The sequence below is a fragment of the Dermacentor silvarum genome, chromosome 8, assembly GCF_013339745.2.
Source record: "Dermacentor silvarum isolate Dsil-2018 chromosome 8, BIME_Dsil_1.4, whole genome shotgun sequence".
NCBI classification, from domain to species: Eukaryota; Metazoa; Arthropoda; class Arachnida; order Ixodida; family Ixodidae; genus Dermacentor; species Dermacentor silvarum.
Window position 1 is genome coordinate 113,216,223 of NC_051161.1, and position 19,801 is coordinate 113,236,023.

The window sequence follows — 19,801 nt, forward strand, 5'->3', positions numbered from 1 at the left end:
TTTTTGTGCAGTCTATGTAAATGTGGGTACGTGTTTGTCTGTATTCGGTGCCAGTCCCTCGCCTGTCGCCTGTTAAGCTTGGGGTGAGGTGGAGCTTTGGTTCGTCTTCCTAGTCGTTGTGCCTAAAGAATGTCTCTCAGTGTGCTGCCGGGTGTCGGAGAGGCGTCCGTTCGAGCGGTATGTATCGCGGCTCGGCGTGTTATACCTTGAGCCAGACGATCCGCCCGATCGTTGCCTTCCACTCCGGTGTGCGCGAGACACCAGGTTATACTGTGGTCCATTTGTAGGCTTGGTCCTAGTATGCGAAGGACCCCGGCCGGTAGAACTCCCCGAAGGAAGAGCCGGCAGGCGTCTTGCGAGTCTGTGAGTATATAAGCCGACTGGCTCTTGACCTCAGCATCTCGGATGGCTAGGGCTATGGCCGCGGATTCCGCCGTGGCGCTTGGAGTCGTGCGTACGGACTCTGCTACGATCGGTTTCCCCTGGTTTGTCGCGACAGCCACATAAGTAGGAGTCACTGTCTCACCTCCAGGGTATCGGCCCGCGTCAGTAAAGTATGTGTCTGTGTCGTCCTGTCTTTTGCGCAGGATGGCTACTCGGGCTTGTCGCCGTTTCACGTGGAAGTGAGGGTTCATGTGACGTGGGATGGGGTTCACATGGATTCTTGCTCGTAGATCAGGTGGCATAAGTATGGTCTCGTCTCCGTAGAACTGTGGCGTTAGAGGGTATCGTAGTTGTGTTAGCACGGAGCGCCCCTGGGATCTTGTGTTTGGTCTTTCGCACTGGGCCATGAGTGTGGCCGCGGCGAGTTCTTCGTATGTGTTCATCATGCCCAGCTCGCTGAGACGGTCAGTGCTCATGTTTTCGGGCAGGCCGAGTGCCGCCTTACAGGCAATCAGCAGTCGATTTGCTTGGTCGATGTCAGTTTGTCGGGCTGCTTGGAAAGGAAGAGCGTAAGTGATTCTGCTTATGACGAAGGCCTGTACTAATTTCATGGTGTCTGTCTCTGTCATTCCCTCTCTGCTACGTGCGTTTCTGTTAATGAGGCTAGTAACACTGCGAACCGTGCGCTTGAGTTTGGACAGGGCGATGCCGGCACTGCCCGTTTCCTGTATATGCATTCCGAGCACTCGTAGCTGCTGGACTTTTCGGATGGGTTCTCCGTCTAGAAGTAGTTGTAACGGCGGAGCTCTGTTGGCTTGGGTTCTTGGTGGTCGAATATGTATGTATTCTAATTTGCTCGGTGCGCATTTCATGCTGGCATGCTTTGTGTATGATTCGACCGTGTCTAGGGCTTGCTGAAGTGTGTTTTGTCTGTCCCCGTATGAGCCTTTGGTAGCCCAGAGCGTAATGTCGTCGGCGTAAATTTCCACGCCAAGGTCTTCGTCTTCCTGTAAATGTAGGGCGAGCTTGCGCATTCCAATATTGAATTCCTAGGAGCAGAGACAAAATTGCACCCTGAGGCGTGCCGCGGCCCTGCAGTTCATATGGGAGTTACCGTGACGCTCCGAGCGCAATTGTTGCAGTGCGGTCATGCAGAAAGTCCTGAATGTAATGAAATGTTCTTTCTCCGCATCCGACGTCCTCAAGGCCTTCTAGTGTTGCGGAGTGAGATATGGTGTCAAAGGCCTTTTGAACGTCAAGGGCGAGCAGGATTCTGTCTAGGTTGCCCGGGGGAAGGCTGAGGACCTCGTCTTTTAGCATGAGGAAGACGTCCTGTGCAGAGACTCCCTTGCGAAAGCCGAACATCGAGTCGGGAAGAAGGCTGTTACGCTCGAGGTGATTCTCCAGCCGGGTGTGCACGACTCTTTAAAAGAGCTTGCCCATGCACGATGTTAATGAGATGGGCCGCAGCTGTCCGATCTCTCGCGGCTTACCAGGTTTTGGGATCATGATGATGTTGGCCGATTTCCATGGCGCTGGTACCCGACCTCCCTTCCTCCAGACCTGATCGTTGAACAAATGCATAAGCTGTCCAATGGCCGTGTCACTGAGATTGCGAAGCATCGCATTGGTGACGCGGTCTGGTCCTGGTGCTGTGTTCCTTTTGAAAGTCTGCGCGGCTGCGTAAAGTTCCGCGAAGGTCTAGATCTTCGTTGGCTTCCCCATGGTATTCTTTGGGTGCTGTTGTAGGTGTTTGAGCCTCACCGGTGTAGGTGGTCTTGAGTTGTTGCAACAGCTCAGTCTCCGTCCCTTGGTACTTTTCTATGAGTCGCCGCATGACATTAGCCGTTTCCGTGCGCGTACTGGTCGGATCCAGCATGCATCGCAGTATGGCCCATGTCTTCTTGGTGCTCAGTGTGCCTCTGAGGGAGTCACAGAAGCTGTGCCAGTTGTTGTAATTGAGTGTTCGAGCGTAGGTGTTTGCTTCTTCCGCCAGTCGGACGATTCGTCGCCTTAGGTTACAGTTGTGGCGCTGTCTTTTCCACCTCTTGCTGAGACTTCTACGAGCTTCCCAGAGATGGGCTAGGTGGTTGTCTATAGCCAGCGTGTCTGGTGTGGTTTGGAGCTCCTTAGTGGTGGCATTATAGAGTTCCTTTAGGAAATTACTCCATCCTTCTGCCGTAGTGGGTGTCGAGGGGGCTGTCTGCTGGCGTTCTCGATATTTCTTCCAGTCCGTCAGCCTGGCCGTCCCTAAGGCTAGGCGGACCTTTGCCGTGTTCATCGTCGTGCATAGTGGTTGCTGCCTAAGTTTTCCTCGAGGTTACTCTAGGTAACACCGTTATCATTGTTGATAAAGGTAAGATCCGGCGTAGTGTCCCGAGTCATGCTGTTGCCTATCCTTGTAGGAACTCCCGGGTGTGTGAGCAGCAGTAACTCGTGGGCCTGGGTTAGATTGATTCCCTAGCTCGTATCTCGCCTGTACCCCAACTCGGTGTGCCATGCATTAAAGTTGACAAGGAAAGTCAATCGGTCCCGCTTTGAAAGCAGTGTGGATGCGTGGTTCAGGATTGTCAAGAAGTCGGCCTTGCGTTCGCTAGGGGGACTGTACACGTGCACTAATACACATTTAGGGCGTCCTTTCTTGACCGGCCAAATTGTGACTATTTGATGGTGTGTTTCGACCCCCGGTATTACGGTCGCGGTTATGGCTAAGTCCTTCCTTGCCAGGGTCGCTACATCTGGGTGATCAAGGTCGAAGTAAAGACGATAACCACCGGTGGGTTTCGGTGTTTTCCCGATCTCTTGCAGGCAAATGAGGTCGGGTGGGACTAGCGCTGCCTTGATGTATTGTGTGAGTGTAGTGTGTTTGTTATGTGTTTGTTATGCTCACTACATAGTTTCGCCAGAAGCACGCTTATGGGCACAAGTTCCTCCAAATAAGGGGTACTGTTTTCCCAAGTCACCTCCTCTCTTTGCCTACTGACAAAGACCGTCACTTTAACACGACAATATGTAGCATGAATGTCGTCTCGTGAAGCAAAGGTCACGGCAGGCAAGGGCGGGCGTGTGTCGTCTGCTCGAGTTACCATGGCGCGTAGTGTGTTGCAAGCGTTCGCCGCGAGAGGCTCTAGTGGTTGTACCAAGTGGAGAGGAGGAAAACGGAAAGGGCAGGGCAGCACTTCTCTGGCTCACGTCCCAGGCATAGTTTTTTTTTAGGAGGCATTGCCCAAGTCTGCCATGTTTCACGTAAACTTAATCCCATGATGCAACGGCCAGAAGTGCTGCCTCCTGATTGGATCGGGCTTGTCGCCGCGCACTGAACGCTTCCGGCGGCGGGTGAAAATATCCATCCCCTCCAAGTCGGTGGCGCGCACCCTGATTTTTGACACCGGCCGACGAGCGGCCGCCGTCGAAAGCAGTTCGCCGCTTGGACGCCGGAAATTCGTTCTATGAGGGTCTGGCTTTCTTCCGTTGCGCTCGAGGCACCGGCGAGGGTGGAGGGATAGCGGGCGGCATTGTACTGTACTCTGGCATCAACTGCATACTGCGTGGCGGCACGCAGTCGCGCGGGCCGTATCTTGAAAGCAATCTGCGTTGGGGCAGAGTCTAGGCAGTTTAGGTGCATCGGCGGCTCGTAGCTTTGTGCGTGCTGTGTGTTCTCGGCGTTCAGTTTGCGTTGAAGCGATAGACAACAGCACGAAAGTCACTTCGCTCGCTTCTGCAGTGGCGCTTCCACACGCCGCCAGCGTTTGACAGCGGCGTGTCCGCGCTCGTCGAGTGTGATGTGTCACATCGTCTGCCAGCGCGTCGGCAACATCAACTGGAAAAGGAGAGTGCCGGCTTGGCGGGCTAGGCCAGCTGCCGCAAGCGGCAGGGTCAGGTTTGAATGAAGGCAGGGGGAAAGGTCATGCCCGCAGCGGCGAGATCGCCGGGTCTCGAGATGCAGGCCCGCCTCACACACTTTCGCAGGCACGCACACGTGCGCTCGCTTCACATTCCGTAGCAGCTGATAAGGGGCTTCCGGTTGCTGCTCGCGCAAAAATGACAAAATTTGGGGAGAAATCTCTAGGTTGTTGGCGGGGAAAATTCGTTATTTTGCGGGGGTCTCCCGTTGCCACTTCATTACGTAGACGTCTCAAATACTTGTGCTTCTATGGAGTAACGGCAGGGAATAGAAAAACTTTGTTATATCCAGGAATTCGTTATATGGAGGTTCATTATAAGCAGGTTTAACTGTTTTTGCGTATTCGCACACCCCAAGTTAACGAGGCTCCAGTAAACATGTGGACCAAATATTATTTCGCTGCATGGAGCAGGGAATTTACAATGTTGTGTCGAAAGTAGTGAACAGACGCTTCCTCTTGCATCCGCAATTCGTCATCGAAAGCAGTTGGCCGACCAATGCCATTGGCTGGTTTCATGATCAAGAGAACAGTATCAATAATACATAATTGACAATTTTTAGTTTATATAAATTAAAAATATATGCGCCTGCAATCATAAAAAGAAAAAAAAAATTATTTGATCTTTGCACTACACGTAGCTGCATCTGCTGTCCATGGCTTCCAATTAGATGGCAGCGACGTGATGCGTAGCGCAGTCTGCCACGGCCCCCACAGGGTGCCGTGACAAGCCCTTTTATCGCCACAACACTCGACTTTTAGCCAGGGCTTTGCACTCTTGGCTTCAGTGCGGTGTAGCTTCCAGTGTGCTAGCAGAGACGAAAAGAGAGACAAAGCCACGCGATAACTCCACTTATAGTTGAAGGATCTGAAAACGTTTTGGGGCATGGGATTCGTGGGACGATGTACCTTGAGTTAATGGTGAGACCATTCTATGATTAGTTAGAAGAGTGCTTCAGGGCCTCTTTAAGGAATGCATGCTATTTATAGACAGCTGTAGAAGCATGATTCCCAGGGATAGCTGAATATTCTAAGTTTCAAATACGAATCGAATATACTAGCTAATGTACACACTCTAACTCTTCTTATTCGTATTGAAAAAGGTACTATTCGGTATTGTCGAATATTAAAAACTGGTAACCAAATATATCGCAACAGCTGACTGTTAAAGTCTTGTTACTGTTCTCCATCTGCTATATAAAGTATCGCAAGTTATCCGAAGTTAAGAGACAAGCTTTCAGAGCAATGCAGAAATAAAAATGGGTAATGCACGCTTTCTTTTTGGTTTTGCAGTGGAAGCCTAATGACACGTGGTTTTTCTTGTAGTCTGTCATTCAGAGTTTTTGCCAGTTTAGTCATGTAGCAGTTTTATATTTTATGATACAGCCAGTGATGCTTTCCTTGCAGCAAGCTCTTCTACATGTGTCTATGGCACACAAGTCCTTCAGCAGCAATTTATTTTTTATTTTACACAACTTCTGATCTGATTCATTGATTCTTTATTGTTTTATCGCAACACGTGATGGGAGGTGAAGAGAAAAGCCATTCAAGGATGGCTTGTGGGAGTCCTTCACCCCCCCGTACTGGCAAGGACAGCAGCAGAGGCACAAGCGTTTTGTTTACATTGTCGTACACATTTACAAACCATCATATATAATAAACACAACATTGTCATACACTTTGACTAAACAATCAAATTAAACACATCACTAGTTATTACCCTACACAGAGCGTCATGCGTTAGCGTACATCACTTCACATCAGCATGATACACCAGCACAACACTTCATTACAACGTTTGCATTGTAATAGTGGCATTTAAGAATATAATTAAATACAAATCAAGGACAGCTCTAGAGGTCAATTTTTTTTTTCGTCAATCTTTTTTCAGCACCTGTTTATTTAAAATATTTGGAAAGCTGGTTGCACAGCAGCCATTAATGCTTGTAAATCACTTTAGCAATCAGGGGGCGCTATAACGTAAAATGATTCCAAACTGTTTTGATTCCAATTTCTGTAATCAGCCTCCACGATTGGTCATGACATTTTCGGGCCACTCCCAACTTCGCCTGTCTTTCACACGACGTTACGAAAACCGCGATAGCTCCCCATCTGATATAACGTGTACACTGATTATGCATGATTAAACTGCACAAAAGAAAAATAATCATTCCTGATTCGACGCCTTTTCACAATTAGCCCTCTGGGCGAAATGCGAAAACACCCGTGTACTTAGATTTAGGTGCACGTTAAAGATCCCCAGGTGGTCCAAATTTCCGGAGTCCCCCACTACGGCGTGCCTCATAATCAGATCGTGGTTTTGGCACATAAAACCCCATCATTTAATTTAACTTTTAACAATTAGCCCTCTGCTATTGGTCCAATGTTTTCTGGCTACGCCCACTTCGCCTGTCTGTCACGCGACCTCACAAAACCGCAAAAACTCACCACGTCAAAGTGACGCGTACGCGAAAAAAATGCAATAATATGCCAAACAAAACTGAAAATTTTTCCGAATAGCCACAGACTGCCCCGTTTCGAAAAGAATAGAAGATCGCTGCCCACTGATCGCTGAGGTCATCGTTACTCGCATCTGCCGGTGAACATGTATTTATTTGAGCATGATAAACCTTTTTGCGTGGCAGTAAAACGTTATCGGGCCCTTTCGGCACATATACGACATCGGTCTGCCAACTCATCCTTGCTGATGATCAGTTTTAGCGGCATTCTTATCCTTCCGTTGCATACCACCGCCATTTTCGACCAGCCACCGCAAACTAAGTAAGGCGAAGCGGACCAATCGGAGAAGCCGGCACCACCCTCTTCATGCAGTTATCTATTTTCACTGTACCGGCTCGTCCCCATCGAAACCATCTCCACTAGAGCGTGCTCCTCGCCTCTTGTCAGCCAATTAGATAAGAAAAACTGCTGAGTGTAGACAATGTTATTGGTTTTGAAAGCGAACAAAGGTGACCTCTTATAAACGAGGAGAGTGTTTGATTGGGTTTTTCAGGCAACGCTGCGGGTCACTGCCTGATGCTTGCATCGGTGGTTACGTAAATTTGACGTCACGAGTTTGAAATCAAAACAGTTTAGAATCATTTTACGTTATAGCACCCAGGATCTAAAGATGTTGATAGGCTATTCGTGGAATTTTTCAATTCACTTAGCGATCTTGTGTCTAGAACTCGATCTTTGTCCCTGATCGTTAGCTGCCTTTTTTTGCACCTGTCAGTACAGGCGCGGTACCTATTTGTACCAAAATAAATATTCCTGCTGTAAATATCTGCATCTGCATTTGACTATTCAATATTCGATTCGATATTCGGTACTTACTATTCGTATTCAAGAAAATTTATATTTGCCCACCTCTAATGATCTAACTGGGAAGCAATGTGTTAATTCGGTACTGTCCTGCTACGTTCCGTTGCAGAATGCGGCAGTTGGCCTTGCAGTTATATTTCTCGTTTCGTGCATTGCTTTAATTAAGGCTCTGCAGCACGCCCTTGTTGAATGCATGAATTTGTGAGAGTGGCAAGCAGGAACTCGTAGACTCAATTTGCCATGTGTCACTCTGCCGTACGTACAGAAGGAGGCGCTGATGCGAGTGGTTGTCCGTTCCTGCATGAGCCTGCACAGGGTCTGGGAGCCAAGCATCGATCTTCTCCAGTCGCTCCTTGACTTCTTCCTCAAGAACTTGGTATGTTCAGGATTTGCGAGCTGTTTGCCGAAATTCCCACGAGATGGCAGCATCTGAATGTGTCCTGTTTTTGTCTTGTCTTTATGACTTTATTGGGTGGCCCTCGACCCAGCAATTACATTATGAAGCTCGCTTTCCCGAGAGTGCCATAAATTAATTGACAAAACATAAATAATTAATTACGTTTTGTCTTTTAATATGACTATTTCAAAACGCGCGCCAGGAGCAGCGCGGCCACATCATGCTGTGCAGTGAGTTGCAGTGTAGCGAATTACCAAGAGAACCGGAGCTAGTGGTGAAACGTCACTATGTCCTGCTCCCACGTGACTACCTTCTGTGTCACGACGTCATAAAGCATAAACCTGGAAAAGATAACCGAAACTGTTTTGTAGAAAAGCTCATTGTACTAGTAAACTAGTTAGGGTGCTCTCAGGCTTACCTCTGTTTGTTCTGGGGTTTTGACATCCGGCACCTTCAATTAACACGAGAAACGAAAATGTTATGTCAGTACTGCTTTAAAATAAGCAGTGCTAGCAGGTGGACACAAAGACAGATGACAAACGCCAGTGTTCATGTTTATTTGTGTCTGTCCTTATGTCCAGTTGCCATTGTCTATGTTACCTAAATTTGCACCAGCTGGCCCAAGTTAGCACTTTGTTGTGTGGCTTGCTCAAAATATTTTTAAGAACAATTGTTTGTACATGTTTCTCACTAGTGATGTTTCCAGTCAATGGGTTGCGAGACATTGGGGAGAAATATGTCAGATATTCTAAAAGTTCAAATATACTTCTAAAATCGGAAGCAAAGTTCACGATTAACCAAATTAAGTGGGTTCACTTTTTTAACTAATTTAAGGGGCCAACATAACTTATAAATGTGCACAGCTTTAGTATCAGACTACTACTAGGTATGAGGCAGCCAGTCTGCATAGCATGTCTTTTATTACATTATAGTGCTTATGACATCTTTTCTTTCCCTTTTTCTACAGAATGAAAATTTTCTTACCGGTTCAAGTGGAGTCCAAGCATTCCAAGTAATCTGGTGAGAACATGGCTGAAACTACGACGGGTGGTGCAGAATACAAGCATGTCCCACTGGTAGTAAAATAATGTCACAAGCTCTCTAATAAAAAATTGGCTGCTGCGCTTGCAGTTTCGAAGGGACAGGTGATCGGAACCAGGTGCCGTTTTGAAAGATAACGTCTCGAAAGAAATGGTGCAATGTCCACAATAGAGCCTCTGCTGGAGATTCTTATTTGTGACTTTCTCAAGGCACTGTCTCTTTAGGTTTTGTCAGTATCAAAGATAGAATAAAAGTCTCTGACCCAGTGAGAGTGAGAGCCACAAGGTTTCTTTTTTTTATTGCGGCAAAAATTGAACGGGATTCAGCAGGGGATGCAGCATTTCACTATGGCGTTCCCCCCTAATAACAATCACATGCATTTTCATTTGCTAATAGCTCATATAATGACGTTACCCTGCCTCTTTCATATGCGCATGTGAAAACTCAATAAATAAATAAACAAACAAACAAACAATTGGTAACCAGTCACTTTAGCGCAGCTAGTTTAATCAGAAATGTTAAGGAATCAGTGTAGGAAAGAGAACAATGTCAATAGTAAAATGTGAATCATTAACAGCCAACTTTTAGCACTGTTGACATGAATACATAGAAAGCAGAGTCAAAAACATCATAGAAATGAGCTTCTAATGATATTAGTAGCTGTACAAAGTGAGAACCAGTAAGAAGGCCATTCATTTAGATTGGTGAGCGGTGGCAGTGACTGCCTGTCAGCAAATGGGCACTCAGAAAAATTTATTTTCTGTTTGCAGCCAAACAAGCCAGCAGATGCACGTCCGTGCCAGGGCACTGGTTGACATAAATGACCTGGGAGCGAGGTAAGTGGAACTGCTACTTTTGCTTAGACTAGCTGAGCAGAATGAAAGGACAATGTCCTCTCTTACCGAACTTGGTTGGTTCTCATTCAAAAAGGTGCAGTATTGAGCTTGTTGGTGGTTGATGACTATAAAGAGGACAGCGCAAGGAAGAAAAGACTGGCAACAATCACTGCACACAGCACTGACCCTCAAGAAAAATTTGTTTAAAGTCAGCGATGTGTGCATCTACTCCTGTCCGTCTGGTCTTCCTCGCACTGTACATATGGTCACAGACTTTCTCTTCGACAGTTCTTGTCCTTGTCCCAAGTTGCGCTGTTACATTTTGGATTATGCAGAACCGACTAATGCAATCTTTGACATCAATAATTCATTGGTGCCTGAAGTAGTGGCATTGCTTTTGTTGTTTTTCATTCAAAGGTCTACTGTGAAAGAACCGCTATAGCGTTTGCAAGCTTCCTACTTGTTTGTTAAAAAACCATCAGGACCCATATTCACAAAACTTCTCTTGGGTGGGAAAATTTTCTAATTGGCCAGTGTTTTAGTAAGGCTGACACGATTTCTGCAAGGACGACCAGTTGCAGACAGCATCTACATAAGAGAAGTGTTGCAAATATGCGCCCTAAGGTTGTGGAATAATGGCTGCGTTTAGGGTGAAGGAGGACACTAAATTTTGCAAAATGCAAGGTACACATGCATATAGGTCGTGTTCAAACTGCACCAAGTGGCTTTTGGTTTCTTTATGCAATGCAGACTTATGGCGCATGAAATGAAAAGGACAGAAACCACAAATAGGAGTCACCGAGCCGTCGTTTGCCATGCTCATGGTAGCATGCAACATGTCGGGAAGTGATGCACGGACATTTAACTTCTTGCAGTCAAGCTACAAGCCGCTTGCAACATAACACTCCATAAAAAAAAAAAAAAAAATTAAGTGTTACAGTTTTGCACGGCCCCTGAAATTAAAGGGTGCCATTGTCTACATTGTGCAACACAGCACAATTTCAGCACTCATAGACCCAGTATTGCTTTTAAAAAATCAATCAGTCAACCACTCAATCAATCAACCAATGAATCATCAGTAATGTGTGCAAGCAGCCACTGTGAACTCTTGAGAAGGCACTAGGAAGATTTGTGACAATGCGTGTACATCACTTGTACCAGTGAAGGGCACGGGCTACAGAAAACAGAAGGCTGTGAATTTAGCAGTGTGAGTGCAAACTCACATGCCTTGTAAGAGGCCAATGTTTGAGTGCATAAGTCGCACTTTCTTGAATTCGGTTAACACTTGAACAAAGGAAAAAATGGCAGGTATTGCTTGAAAGACCCTATCAAAAAAAGCAATTGACTCCAATTGGGAAATTTCCAATTGGTACCAATCGGAAAATTTTCAATCGTAAATTAGTACATAACTGGACCAATTGAACCAACTGGAACGTGACCAATTGGTTTTTGTGGGAGTGACCAATTGTACCCAATGGGTACCAATTGGTTGGAATGACCAATTGTACCAATGGGTAATATCAGTACACTTAAATACCCCACAAAGCAAACCTAAATAGGATTCCATCTTTCAGAAACAGGTTTGCTATAGCCTTAGTACTGCATGCATATATACCGTAGTTTCCGGTGTATAAGATGCGCTTTTTTTTCTGCATTTTTTGTCGATGCGTCTTGTAGAACAGTGCGACTTATGTAAGTTTTTTTTTTTTCCGGAAAAACTGCCGTCAAAATCGGATTCGATGTTATGGCCATGCGAAGCGCGCTGGTTCACTTAATTGCTGCGGGTTCTGTGCCTGCTATCGAGGTGCTGGGTGCGTTCTTCTCTTGATCGCGTTCCCGAGCGCTGTGCGAGATGGACGGAGCAGCAACATAAGTGGCGGCAGGCCGAGCGTGAGTCGGCCGACCCTGAAGTCATCGCATCTGCAGATCGCTGTCAAGATACGTGCGCTACACCCCTCCCTCCCACGCTGCCTTCCCGATTTCTTCCCTTGTGCGCGATTCGGCTCACCGTCAAACGCTTTCACTCGCACATACAGCATACAGCGCGCAGGGATGATGTTATCGCCCTTGGACTTTATACGGAACATCGCGGCAACCACGACGGCAGAAATGCACCTGGAGTGGAAATATTCACGGAGTGAAACATCACTGTAATTTTTTTTAAGTCGTTTACCGAACGAACAGGTGCGTCTTATACACCGGTGCGACTTATATACATTTTTTTCCGCAAAAACTGCTGTTTTGAGGGGGGTGCGTCTTATACAAAGGTGCGAGTTATAGACCGGAAAATAACGGGTAGCTATAACTCATCCAGTTCCCTTGAATGGGTTCATAAACTGAAAGTATGATTTCCCAGTTTGTTAGGTTCTAGCTAGTTTATTCTTATTGGTAGTCCAATTAGACTCGGTTGGAAATGTTAAGTGGGCCTAGCTGGTTCAAACTGGCAAGTACAATTGGACTCAATTGGTTGCATCCCTGACTCAATCGTAACCAACTGGAGGTAAGGATTTCCGAATGGACCCAGTTGATTCCAATTGGCAAGTCCAGTCGGACTCGATTGGTTTCACTTTGACTCAATCGTAATCAGTTGAAACTAGGGATTTTCTAATCGGTTCCGATTGGGTCGAGTTCATTTCAGTTGGCAACTCCAATTAGTTTCTCCTCTGACCCAATCGTAACTGGTTAGAAGTAAGGATTTTCTGATTGGTTCCTATTGGTCCCAGTTGATTCCTATTGGAAAAGCTAATTGGAGTCAATTGTTCTTTTTGTTTTTTTTTTACTGGGGAGGTCACCTACCTTACAAGCTACAAGCATATAAATAACAGCTGAGGCATTCACATTGTGCGTAAACCTTTTAATCATTGTTTGACGTATTTAGACCAACGTCAAGAGCAATGCAGATCTTCGTATCTATTTTCTATCCAAATATACATTGTTGAAATTTCACAGAAATTACAGGCAATTTACAAAAGCCAGGTCTGCATCATAATAAACTTGTTTGCAGTACTTTGGAACACTGCAACAAGTGTCTAGTTTCAGTAGGTAGTCATTGAGAGTGGCAACAAAATATCATCAGTAGTAGTGGAGTTTCAGCATTGTTTGTGTGGGCGGCTACATGTAGGAACAGTGGTTGTCAAAGGAGACGCGCGATCCGACAACAAGCCTTGTGGCGGAGAGCTAAAGCCAGTGGGGGAGCCGTGTTTTACGAAGAGGGCGTAAGCGGGCAAACTTAGGTGGGACTTCGCCATTCAGTTTGGGAAAGCAGTGCCGTGGCTTTGAAGTCAACCCATCACCTCTTGACCGCACCCCTGCCAAAATATTCTGTGAACAGGCCAGATGCCCCAACGAGCGTGAAAGTGTTTTCCTGCTGGGTCTGTGTCTTGCGAGATGGTGACATAAGAGGCCCCCTTCACAGCAAGGGTTTATGGCAGTCATTTCAAGACATTGGAACTTTGTATTGTGTCATGCTGGGAGCCCCGTTATGTGCACACTGAGCACATTGCAGTCTGATTGGACGAACGATGGTGTGAGGGTGATGTTCAGGAAGCTTTTTAAGTGCGTGCATGGTAGTTGGAAGGGGATTCAGTGGTTATTTGGCTAAGATTCAAAGAAGACCAAAATTGTAACCTCATTGTAACTTGTTGTGTTTAGATGCCTGTGTAAATAGTTTCTATCTTATTGCTTGCATATTCCATCTTAATAATCAGTTAACCCCTTGCAATCAGTGTCGCACCCTTGCCTACTGTAATGTGACTCCGCGACATCGACATACACCTCCAACTTTCCGAATAGCGAATATTCACTGGAGTCATGCTATAAATGCTGAAATTTAGCAAAAAATTTTGCCTGATGTTTCTAGGATTTGCCCAAAAGAAAGTAGTTTGTGAGCAGCAAGCAAACTGTGATGGCCAGAAGGAGGTGTTGGATAAACGAAGCAAGAGCTTGAGGTATTTGATGTGATTACTTAAAAAACGTGCAATAAAATTATGGATACAACAAGCCTGACAGTTAGCTGCAGAAGGATTGAAAATTAGAAAATCTTTGTGGTGTAAAGTGCGGGATGATGCAGACAAGAAGTAGTAGGGGCTGACACAAGCCACTCTTCCCATCCTTACTTTGTTTCTTGTCAGCATATTTTTGTGCTGTAGCATTATGACACTTGTAAACTGTTTGAGTAAGTCGTCAGGCCATTGTGGTTAGTATGCAAAGAGGAAAAAAAAAAGCAAGGAACAAAGCTGGCCTTTGCATTCCAAGTGTGCTCAGTGAGGTAACCATCATGTTGCCTCCCTGTAATAGTCATGCCTCATGTTCTGTTCACAGGGGGGCAGAGAACAGCTATGAGCTCTTCCTTATGCTGCTAGCCCACAGTCTGCACAGGCAGTCCCCAGAGGGCGTCACCAGTGCTTGGAAGTCACTGCGTGGACGGTAAGGACGTCTTCCCATTCCAGTGGCTCCTGGAAGAATACTGGCACAAATACTTCAGCTTTTATTTCTCTCTTCTGCTTGGAATAACTCAAGTGTCATTGCTAATAATGGTCCCCATTCAAAAGCAACAAAAAGTTATTGAGATTTCTTTATTACTGAGCAGTTACTACTGAGGGGCTTTGGCTTTTGGAAACCAGTGCTTAAATTGATTCCAAGCTAAGAAGAGATATGTGAGGCCATTAAACCTTCATGCAGCAAACCCTCAATGGAACAAATCTTCTCCAATAACTTGCCATCCGTAAAATGCCATGTACTTTAGTTTCAATATAGTAAAGTGTGTTTATCCATAATTTCAATGTAACAAACTTTCAGTGCCGCTGTAAAGGAAGATGGAGGCATTAAATGCAAACTGTACTGCAGGCGCCAGTCATCGTTTGGTTGAATTACGTGCAGTTGTTTGCTGACACACCACAGTTGGCAACACGGCCAGGTGTGGTGTGAGAATGTCAAACGCTTACTGCACAAATGTGTGTAGTGTACATACGAAGGGCAGGAGACTGCATGTGCTGAGGGAAGCTCGCAGCAGCAGGTGCTGCCTGAGCATAGATATATTGCATAAATGTGTTTACACAGGGGTAAAGTGCAACAGGACAAGCTGTAGTTTGCTGGGATACAAATTTCAGGTCTGAATAAAGAAACCCAGGTGGTCAAAATTAATCCAGAGCCCTCCACTACGGCGTGCCTCATAATCAGAACTAGTTCTGGCACGTAAAACCCCAGAAAGAAGAACAATGCTTAAGTTGATTACCTACTCTGGAAACAACTGAAGAGGAAACCAATGCACCCCTATGCACTGCATCCATACCGTGTAGAGATAGTGCAACATGTGCTGTAGTGACGAGGTACACACTTAGGAAAGGGTGGTGCAGCCCATACACAGAAAATTTCTGAACTATCTAGGCCCAAATTTAAAGGTGCAGCCTTTACACAGAAATATACAATTATTCAGGGTAAACGAAATTCTACTGTAATGAACAATATTTTTACAAGTTGTACAGTCTTTTACATGCTATCATTTATTTTCAGCAACAATACCTTCATTTGGGCGAGTTGGTTCATCTTGACAGTGTTCTCAAAAGAGTGCTATGGACGAGGATGGAAAGTAAACAAACGACAGGACAGGCGCCGATGTGCATCATTTCGTTTGTGCACTTTTTGTCCTCGTCCATAGCGTGGTTTTAGGAACACTGTCTCTTTTATATTTCGCACCTTCAGTGAAGGTTTGCTCCAACACATTTGCACCACTGTTCTAGGTCGTGCAATAGAACTGTTACAGGTCAGAAGTACCCTTGTGAATCGCTTTTAGGGTGTAACAGTTAGAAAGTGCTGCAACCTAGCAGCTACTAAATTTAGCAGACTCCCTGTTTGTTTCACGCACACTTGTCTTCTTCATCTTCTTTATAACATATTCCACCTATCAGTACTTACCTGATGCAAGTAATGCAAGTTTTTAGATCAACCTTGTCACAAGGTACATGCAATCAATAGCGTATACATAAATCATAGTTTTTCCTTGGTAGCTTGCAAAATTGACCTTGAATATTCCTTAACCCACGCACTTAGGAACATTGAGTATCTGTTAGGGGTGGGTGAAAATCAACCTTTTCAAATACGAATTGAATACGAATATAACAGGTATCGAATATTGAATCGAATATCAAGAACTACAAGTCATACATGATGCCATCAAATGTGTCAGCACGTTATGAAACTTTACAGAACTTAGCATCTACACGGTCTCGATCAGTGCATTCAAGGAACTAAAGAAAGGTACAAAGACGTTCAAAATCTGCCAACAAATGCATTGACTAAACAAGTCGTCCAACTTCGCTATTACCGTGCACTAGATTCAGGGACACAGTTGACAGAGTGTCTCGCTTATGATAATTTGCTACAATGTTTAGCAGATGGAGAACAGTAACCAGAGTTTCAAATTTTGGTATTGTGAAATATTTGGTTATTTCCAAATATTCAAAAATACCAGGTAGTTCCTTTTCGAATATGAATACTTAGTGTTTGGTATTAGATTCATATTCGAAACTTCGAATGATCACTCGAGCTGTACAAAAGATGGTGCCATGCCAAAGCACAGCACATAAAATATGTCCTAGTTGAATGAAACCTCAGTGCACACACTCGCCAATTCCCCAGCTTTCTTTTTTTTTTTTTTTGCAACAGCATCTGCAGCCGGTTTCACGCCAAGCGAGTGGAGGAACTCACTGAGCTGGGCCTGCAGAACTGCTCGTTGCTGTTTCTGGTGCTTGCCCTTTCCATCGACCTGGAGGAACCGGTGAGTGCACCGGAGAGTTCACCTAGGAAGCATATGCTATCACAGTTTTTTTTTTATATATAATCTTATTTACTCTTGCGTCTGCATTTAGAGAAAGCGTTGCTCAATCTCGACCCCACTTCACCACCTGTTGGCACAGCGCACGCAGGGACTTTGGCAAATAGAAAAGCCAGCAGTACACGCAAAAGCAAGATGATGAAGACGAAGGGACGGGGTGGAACTATCAACTAATTTATTACAGAAGAAAGACAAATATACCCTCAGGCAAATCTCCTGGCACATGCGCGAAAAACCATCACAAGGCATTTTTCAGGTACAATCATCATCTAATCTTCTTAGCCAGACCACTAAGGAAACTCATCTCTTTATCAGTGAGGCTAAAAGAAATATCAGTGACGCAGGTGTTCTGCCGAATTATGTGGAACGCCTCCAGAATCTCCCTTTCTGTGTTTTTCTGCAACGTATAATGCTTGGGTTTGATGACTGGGCTGCTGATGACAAAGCCAGATGAACGAACCATGGCAGCAATAATGCGAGAGGAACAGGCCAAGTGCTATCTCAGTCTTTCGTTCTGCCGGATCCCACGTCCCCAGAAAACAATGACTGCCGCTTTTCCATCGCTGCGAATTCTGCTCTACTATAACATGTGGATCCTGCTTTATTGCCCTATTGCAGCTTCATGAAGCAGAAAGCTGGATGTTAGCATTGATGCTGTTCCTTAATTAAGTTCCTTATGGTTAGTGCAATCTGGCGATGAAGTTTTAACTGGTTGAAAAGTGAGGTTTAAGTAGCTGACACCTTGTGCATTCCCTGCCAGTCACTCCACTTGGCACAAGACATGTTCACTTGCTTTGTGCCTATAAGCCCTAACTAATGCTGTGTGGGCCTCTGTACGTACAGTAACCTGCATTTTTATTTTTACAACCTTAAAAAAAGATTGAGCTGTTGGCAGCTAAATCTTTTTTTCACACTTGACAAAAAAGTTGGCAGGGGCCTTAGTATATCTGCACTATAAACGATATTGCACTATCCCAGGTGGCTCCATTCTTGAAGTGTATATGTACATATGCTAAGCATGCATCTCATGCAATATCATGCAAATTAAAAGTAATCAAAATGTGTAAATTAAATGTGCATTGGTTGTTGAATATCCATTTCAATTTGCACGTGTTAAAGGAGTATCTGTTAATCCCTGCCCAGACATGCACATTTTAGTTGCGCTGATCAGTGTAGCCATTCGGGGAACTTCCCTTTTGTAGGCCTTATGATGATGAAGTGTTTATTGGAAAAGAATGGCACTTTGACCTGTTGCATGTCAGTGCAGGTCAATCTACATGTTCAGCTTATTAAATAGAAACACTAAATCAGTATGATTAGTGGAGCACTCTTTCAAAATTATATTTTGTTGATTTCATGGTAAGAGGCTGAGAACAGTAGAAGAAAAAATTAAGACCCAAGACATTTATTTCAATCTTGTGCCAACTGTAGCGCCTGCACATACGTGCTTACTGGGCAGAAAAGCATAAGCTCGTGTGTGGGCATGAAGCTACTAATAAAGTTCCGAACTTATTTTGTGCAACACAAGCTAAACTGACAGCGTAGCAGAGTCAGAGCTGCGTGCGCAGTTGCCTGCACTTGACGACGACCTGCAACGCACATTGGGCTGCGCGATGAGTGAATGCGAAATGCACTCTCGGCCTCAGCCATCACGAAATTTTAAGTGAACTTTATTTTAATGTAGCACAAGAGGAAAAGTCTGTCAACGAATTTTCTGCTGTGCTAGCACTGTAAAAAACAACAAAAGAATTTATTATACCTTCGCAATTAGTTTTTTGGACTTCCCAATTATTCGGACGTATTCATAGCATTGGTTGGGTCTGAAAATCGGTCCACGGCTGTAAATGTGTTCATAGTCAACCACCAGCAGTTGCATTAGTTTGCATAGTAGTCTGAGCGCAGTCGAGGTTTCAGTGAGTAGCTATAAGCCTGCCTCGTGTAAGGCCCACGCCCAGTAAACAATCAGAAAAAAAAAGTGTGGGCATTGTACAAATAAATATGGTATTTTAGCCAGTAGCGCGTAATTTTTGTTTATCATGTTGCATTTCACCCACTTCACATTGGAGGTCAGCTAGGAGGGACCCAAATTGTGTTGGCAGTTACGTCGGGCCTTTTGGCTAAGGTCAATTTTAGTACCTGTTCTTATGAGTACATTCATGCTGTACTCTTTAAAAAAATGTATTTAAAGCAAAAACACAAGTCTCTGCACAAAGGTCTGATATAGAGAAGCATTTGAAAAAGGCTTGAGTATAGTGAAGGAATTGCACCAGATATAGTTAAAGTGGCAAAACAGACCTCTAGGACTAGGACATCTGAATGGCGTGAGAACTCCCTTACACAGCTTCGCTGTCTTTGATGTACGAGTTGCTTGGGTCGGCATATCATCGAATCTTTGTTTTGTATTGTATTACAAGAAAGAAAGACATCCACTGTTGGGATCGTCTGGTACCAGGCACATTAGGCCTCACTGGTGTTGGGTGCCCGTGCAGGTGGAGCGGCTGCTGTCGGTGCTTGCGCTGGTGCCCGTTGACAGCCCGGTGGAGAAGCTGCGGGTGGCCCTGAGGAGCCTGTTCGCGGTGCTCCTCCTGCTGCAGGCAAGCTCAGCCGACCTGGCCAAGGTGGCAGCAGAGGACGGCCGGGTGGTTCTTCGAGCGCTGCGTGTGAGCTGTTTGGCCCCAGCCTGTACCTAAGACTATTCCTCTTGCTGACATCACTTTTCTCACAATGGAAATTATGTAAACACTACAGGCGAATTCTTTCGCCATTGTCGCCATTGCCGCCATTGCCACAATGTTCAGTATTAAGTCCAAGTGCGATAAGAATGAGCGGCTTGCGCACCATATGCAGCGGGTGCGAGGGTGAGCCATGAAGGATGGTGGCTTGGTGCGCATCATCTTCCTGCATGCTTTAGGTTCGAAAATGCGTGATCAAGCGCGTGCTAGGGTAGGGGAGCACGCATCTCCTCCTTTAGCCCAGCCATGGCTGTCCATGGCTGTCTGCGTGGCTCAGCACATAGACGGCCCAGGGGCCGTATGTTGTAGGGGATTTGCAGCGGGTGCTGAGATGGCTGGTGGCATGCATGTAT

General features: G+C 45.4%; 1 protein-coding gene across 1 annotated transcript in view; it reads left to right on the top strand.

Moving 5' to 3' along the window:
• Positions 1-19,801, top strand: part of LOC119462352 (protein MMS22-like) — a 151,998-nt gene that overhangs the window by 74,612 nt on the left and 57,585 nt on the right. Inside the window, exons 18-23 of the mRNA XM_049672947.1 lie at positions 7,876-7,986; positions 8,975-9,027; positions 9,819-9,884; positions 14,205-14,309; positions 16,548-16,659; positions 19,206-19,376. Coding sequence (XP_049528904.1) covers positions 7,876-7,986; positions 8,975-9,027; positions 9,819-9,884; positions 14,205-14,309; positions 16,548-16,659; positions 19,206-19,376 — 618 coding nt within the window. The remainder of the gene's footprint in view (positions 1-7,875; positions 7,987-8,974; positions 9,028-9,818; positions 9,885-14,204; positions 14,310-16,547; positions 16,660-19,205; positions 19,377-19,801) is intronic.